The 6121-nt window shown below is 38.9% G+C and overlaps 2 protein-coding genes across 4 annotated transcripts; both read right to left on the reverse strand.

Annotated features, from left to right (window-relative positions):
- Nucleotides 1–809: 809 nt before the first annotated feature.
- LOC120091087 (aldose reductase) lies at nucleotides 810–3249 on the reverse strand. Of its 3 annotated transcripts, none has more exons than XM_039048920.1 (9): nucleotides 3108–3249; nucleotides 2585–2722; nucleotides 2447–2486; nucleotides 2277–2350; nucleotides 2074–2161; nucleotides 1780–1986; nucleotides 1629–1700; nucleotides 1251–1493; nucleotides 810–1130 (listed from the first exon to the last, which is right to left on the reverse strand). In XM_039048920.1, exons 2-9 carry the CDS (start codon nucleotides 2611–2613, stop codon nucleotides 1041–1043), a joined length of 843 nt encoding a protein of 280 aa, XP_038904848.1. In that variant the 5' UTR covers nucleotides 2614–2722; nucleotides 3108–3249; the 3' UTR covers nucleotides 810–1040. The 3 variants fall into 3 exon arrangements, with proteins under 3 accessions (XP_038904848.1, XP_038904847.1, XP_038904846.1); XM_039048919.1 differs by having other exon boundaries at nucleotides 2447–2497; XM_039048918.1 differs by having other exon boundaries at nucleotides 2447–2497; nucleotides 2585–2738; nucleotides 3108–3151.
- LOC120091086 lies at nucleotides 3052–5360 on the reverse strand. Its single transcript, XM_039048917.1, has one exon. The coding sequence runs from the start codon at nucleotides 4952–4954 to the stop codon at nucleotides 3428–3430; it is 1527 nt and encodes a 508-aa protein (XP_038904845.1). The 5' UTR covers nucleotides 4955–5360; the 3' UTR covers nucleotides 3052–3427.
- Between the last annotated feature and the right edge of the window lie 761 nt (nucleotides 5361–6121).

The following is a 6121-nucleotide window of genomic DNA, read 5'->3' on the forward strand; positions in this document are numbered from 1 at the left end:
TCAAAAGAATAATATTTCTCTAATAAATTTTGAAAACAACAATTTTAATATTAAAGCTCCGTTTAAAGTTGGGAAAATTTTGTGGAAGATAAATTTGCTCTATTTATGAGATCATAAAAGAAGGAAAAGGAAAAAAAATAAAAAGAAAGAAAAAAAAGGAAAAAGAAATACCTTAAGACATCTTTTTCTCCCTCTCCCTTCTATCAACCGTCAATCCTCAATGTGCAATTTTTTCTCCGGCAACAATCGGGTAGCCACCGATGGCAGCTTTGCACAGACGACATGGTCACCCTGTTCTTTGGCAAGCCTCGAGCTATGAACAAACCCCAAACTTTGGTGACTCATCTTTGTGCGACTTCACCCACATGTTAATGATTTTACCCACCGTCTAATCAGCTCTCTACCTTCTCTACGTTCTGGATGGTTTTATCGTTAACATACACTCCGTTTGGTCTAGAATAAATTTACCCACAGATCAAGGTATAATTGAAACTGGTTCTTGTATTCTCGACTTGTTATTGGGTATTTTCATCCTCGATAAGTATTAGTTAATAAATAATCCTAATATTCATTTTACATTGTATCTCGTAGACATTTGTGGAAAATGGACCATGGGCTCTGTTGCTAAAAGGCCCAGAGAACGAATCCAATAAACACAAGTGATCCGTACAATTTGGATTGGCCCAATCTTCTGCGGGTAGCTGGCTTGGTGCCTTTACATAACTTAGACAAGGCAATATAATTGATCATATTAATTGTTATGTTGGTGGTCTTCATTTTCGTTTAAAACTTGATCCTAATGTAATCCATACAAGAATGTAATCTGTTTCTATATTTACATGTATATAAAACATATTCGAAACTTCATATTATAACTTGTTAAGAAATATCCCTGCACAAGTGCACATCAACATTTATATTACAGGTTAAGTATTTAATTGTTCAATAAAATTTCTACCAAATTCCCATTATATTCATATTTTTCTACGACTAAAATTTACACCTTCTGCTCCTCCAAGTCTCTTTTTATTCAAAACTCTTCAATCCTCGTGATCCCAAACATCAGCCACGCTCCTCAAGGGTCCAGCCTCCTTGTTCACAAATAGTTCTTCTCCGCTTAGCACTCGTTTCTAAGTCACAAAATCATACTTTTCAATATCTCTATTATATAAAACATTCAGTTGAAAACAGAGATGAGAATTCAGATGAATGCATATAAATAAAGGGTTTCAATCTTCCTGTTCTTTTACCTGATTTGGGAACCTGCAAAGAGCTTGAAAGTCCTCCACAGGAATCTCCCATCCAAACACTGCAATGTTCTCTTTAATCCTTTCCGAGTGGGTTGATTTTGGAATAGCACTAGTTCCCCTCTGCAGAGCCCACCTCACAAGAATTTGACCTGGAGTTTTGTTCAACTTCTTTGCTATCCTTTCAACTTCTTCATCGTGTATTAAGTCCCTACCTCCTCCTGAAGACCCCAGAGGCGAATAAGCCTACAAAATACAGAAATTCTATTTTCTTTCATGCCCTAAACCCTATAATCTATTTTACTATCAAATCTCCAAATGATACAGGATTGGCAGTTTCCAGATGATCATCATGTCATTCAAGTAATAAAAAAATCTTACAGTGACATGGATGCCATTTTTCTTACAAGCCTCCAGCATTTTATCATTTCTCCATCCTGGGTGCATTTCCATCTCAAGACAGAAGACGATATTGAAGTTAGTTAAGGTAAACTATCCAATATAATGTATGGGGTCTGATTCACAATCTAACCTGGCAAACCGATGGCAATGTTTGAGCAAAACGGAGTAAGTTGTCCAGCTTCTTCAAGGTAAAATTGCTAATTCCGATGTCCCTAACAAGATTTTCCTTCACAAGCTTCTCCATTTCTCTCCAAACGCCTTCCATGTCTAGGTCCAAAACTTCCCCTTCTTTGGGAGGCCTGCTGGCTCCTTCTTTAAGATGAAAAGGCCAGTGAATCTGGATGTATAAATATTCAGTTTTACATATTAAAAATGAACTTTAGTCGATATCAACCAAATTGGGGTATGTAGTCTTTAAGAATACCAATAAAAGATCGAGGTAGTCAACTTGGAGTTCTTGAAGAGCATTGTTTAATCCGATTCTAACCCTGTCTGGGGATAAGTCAGAGCACCTAAAAAAAATGCAAGCATACAGGAACCGCCAATATGAACTAAGACCGAATTTTTTTAATTATTCATTCACATTCGACATTCATTATATCTGTTCGATTTACAAACTTTGTTTACCAAAGCTTAGTGGTGACGAAGATGTCTTCCCTACGGATTCCTGCTTTAATTGCCGCTTGTAGACCAAAACCTACCTGCAAGAATTTATACACAAATGCAACGGCAAAGTTTTGCTACCTAATTGTCATTATAGTGAAAATTAACATATAGAATCGAGGGAGAGATTTTGCCTCTTCATGAACTCCATATTCTGCAGCAGTATCGATGTGCCTATAACCAGCCTAACGGCAAAGTTAAGTCACGTGAAATCAGTAAAAACGTGAATGAACCAGTAAACGTGAAAGCTCTACTTTTGACATAAAAAATACCTCAACAATAGCAGTGAACACAGAATCATCGGCCCGAGAACCAGATCTCCAAGTGCCTAATCCAACGGCTGGTATTCTATGGCCACTCACTAGCGTAAAATAACGCTCAGCATCTTGAACCTCCGGTGTCATAACAGCCTGTGCCATTTTTCCCCTGTATTTATTTTCTCCGATGCAGATTTACATAAATATGCACCGAAAAGGACTAGCCATATGTAGCGAAATGAATGGGTTGTGTGCATGTCGGGCACGTTCGTGGTAAATAGGATGTGCGTGGCAAACTCTTAGAGATGCCTAGTTCCCAAGCTGGGTTGAGCTAAATGGCCTTAAAGAACTTTGTATTTTCTACACGTGTAAAGATAAGTTCTAAACAATTGTTTGATTAGTTTAGTTGTAATCTCCACTTACCCAGTTCTTATACCATTCTTAAATTGGGTTAACTTGTGCTCAATAGTCGACATGAGACATGAAGATCTAAAGCTACTAATAATATTGCAAAATGAGCGAAAGAATTTCAACTTACATTGTATGGTTATGAACTACTACAAATTTAGTGGTACAAAATAGCACTGCTTAAACTAAGGGCGGAATTGCCCAAGTGTGCATCATACAGTAACCAAACCGCCCCGATGATGGCAAGTCGAATTTTCCACCTATCACCCCCGTGTTGTTTTCTTGCCTTAGATTACATTTCCAAACTTAACCAGTTCACAGAGTGCGAGAAGGAGAGTGGCAGATGAAGATTTATTGATGCATGCGTGAAGAAGCAAACATGGTTGCAAAAGTAATTTTGATTCCCAGCCGTCCGAATCCTGTAAACCAATCACCCATGTAGAGACGGACTCACCACCACTGGTGAACAAGAACTCCACTTCGCCTCAAGGAAATAAACAAATCTAAGCATTGGCCATAAGTTTTGTCATATTTTGCACTTCTCTCGCCAGGGCAACATCTCTGCCACCGATTGTAATGACACTCGAGAAATATCTCATCTATCAAGCAAATAGCACCGGTCTTGAACAATCTCGGAATCAAATCGAATTCAGTTCCTTCCACGTCCATCTTCATCACTACAAAATCCTTCTCAGTAACGGTATTTTTCAACCAGTCAGCAAAATCAAAGCCCTGAATCTCATCCACTTCACCATCGAAAGCCCCCGTTGATGCTACCGCCGGTCGAATCCTACCCATTCCCCTCCCCTTATCTTGGACCTTCTGACCTGGGTCTCTGTTAATTTCGAACGTCAAAGTTTCATTCCTTACCCAAGCTGCGTATGGCAAAAGCTTGACCCCCTTCTTTGAACTATACTGTTCATGAAAAATTTTGTCAGCTTCAATGGCATAAACTTCGAAGGTTTTGTTCTGCTTCGGATACTGCTTCCTGAACCAACTTCCTATGCTAGAGCCATAACTCCTCGCTCCAACATCAACGTAAACGTACCTCTGCTTGAAGCTTATATCAGCCATGGATGGCAGATATCTTATCTTTTGAATATTCCGCTTCAATGTAATCCATGGCTTCAGTGGCTCCTCTAAGATCAATGGCTCGGCCTTTCGGATCAATTCTTCCTTAAATCCGGGAATAGAACACTTACCATCAGACTTTGTGTGATGCGTTAACACATCACCATGACCAAGACTATCATCACTCTCCTTCGTCAGAACAATCTGGCGAAGGAAAGGCATTGAGGAATCAAGGCCGTTTATATCCTGCGATGTAACTATTTTGCAGCAATTAAACAAATCAATGAATGAGTGAAAGCTGTACGTATCTTTAGCTCTAATCTGGACAACGGCAAACCCTTCGGGTTTCAGCGTCCGAGTAATTTCCCTGGCAAAATCTGCCGGCCGGGATGACTGATCAAGGCGACCAACGCCCAAAAAAATAAAGTCAAAGGTATTATCACCGAACGGGATCTCGTGTCCTTCGCCCTTTATCACCAGAGGCTTACTGGCTTTCTTGAATATTCCAATCGAATCCGAAACCCCAATCTGTTTCAAGGAAAATACATCCTGCCCGTTGGGGGTTTCCACGCACAGAGATTTCGATTTGTGAGAAAGAAACCCTACGGAGAGCAGATCTTGAAAGATTGAAGAATAAAACTGAACGGCCTTGATCCAACCTTTACTAGTATAAAGATCACGACGCAACAGTTCTTCAGCTGTGGGAGCTGCGCCATCGATTATCGCCGATGCTCTGGGATGTAAACCAGAGGCTCGATAATTGGAAATTTTGGGCGAGAAACAGAAATTTCCAGTGATACAAGACTCACCAGTGGTAATGACGACGTATGAAAAATGAGCAACTAATAAAAGTACAGGAATAAGGAGTGCCCTAACCAAATTCCTCAGAGAAAGAAACCTTCGCATGGCGGAACCCGTCGCCTTTACACTTGCCAGAGAATCAGCGCTTCAAATGCACGAGTACAGTAAAAAAAAAAAAACCCCTAAAAAATCAAGAAACAAACAAGAAAACAGATGAAGATTATCGAGAACAAAACCGAGCAGAAGTATGGTTGGCTCCGATCAAGACATTTCCAGATGAGTGGGGTCGAAAATACAGAGAGAAATTAGGGTTAAAGTGAAAACTCATGGCAGGATGTTCCCGTCGTAGCATTGGGAGGAAGATCTTTTGTAGGAGAGAATTTATGTAGGTCAAAGAAGGACAATGCATAAAGCCATTGATTGATTAACGTCTCGCTCTGAGTTGAACCAGACCGCGTTGAGTTTGTTACAGAAAAAAGAGGTTTTGAAGGTGGAAGGAAAAGAGGCGAATGGGCACCGGGAACCGGTATAGCCTGTTGCCACGCGGAGGGAGGAAGGAAGAAATCGACGCTAATGGGGCCCTTTTTAATCTCTCTTCAAAAACCCAAAACTTTAGACAAATTTATAAAGACAAAATTGATTATTTCACTAAGGAGGGATTAGATAAAGATTAGAGAATAGAGACAGGAATAACATAATTAAAAGCTAAGCAAGCAAAGCAACCACCCAATTAAAGCATCAAAATGCATAAAATAATAGTGATAATTACAGTAAAGCATCAAAAGAAAAGAATAATATTAATTTAATCTAAAATGAAATCATCACACAAACGACCACTTGATTTTACACGCGTACTTAAATAATGGATAGAAACGACCATTTGATGAGTTTTATTTTAGTTGAATGAGAATAGTAATTAAATATGTTTGTATTTGGTTAACCAAGACAAACATCTTACTAACTTGTAACTCCACTTAGAAATTAAGGTTTAAAATACAATAACTGGTCCAATCCACCCAAATTAAGTAGGGATAGGTCTATATCAAAATAATAATAATAAGCAAAAGCTATTTTTCTACTTTTTAATATTTTATCTATTTGTTTGTTTATTTATCCATTGTGAATGGTGAGAAGTTGGCACAAAAAGGGTGCTTCTATTTTACTTAAAAAAAAAATCTTACAAACTTAAGCTTAAGCTGACCCGTGTGCTATGGTTCACGGGTGAGGAAACCATGTGGCAAACCCTGGGAAGAAGACAAGGTGTAGACTGAA

This window comes from Benincasa hispida, chromosome 11 (assembly GCF_009727055.1).
Source record: "Benincasa hispida cultivar B227 chromosome 11, ASM972705v1, whole genome shotgun sequence".
In the NCBI taxonomy this organism is placed as follows: domain Eukaryota; kingdom Viridiplantae; phylum Streptophyta; class Magnoliopsida; order Cucurbitales; family Cucurbitaceae; genus Benincasa; species Benincasa hispida.

Bases quoted from the DNA above. Each gene is read 5' to 3' on its own strand.
- LOC120091086 (XM_039048917.1), bottom strand. From the start codon at position 4,954: ATGCGAAGGTTTCTTTCTCTGAGGAATTTGGTTAGGGCACTCCTTATT.
- LOC120091087 (XM_039048918.1), bottom strand. The intron at 2,351-2,446 runs GCAAAATCTCTC...AAATTCTTGCAG, and splicing joins AATATGGAGTTCATGAAGAG to GTAGGTTTTGGTCTACAAGC. The intron at 1,987-2,073 runs GTATTCTTAAAG...TTATACATCCAG, and splicing joins ACTACCTCGATCTTTTATTG to ATTCACTGGCCTTTTCATCT.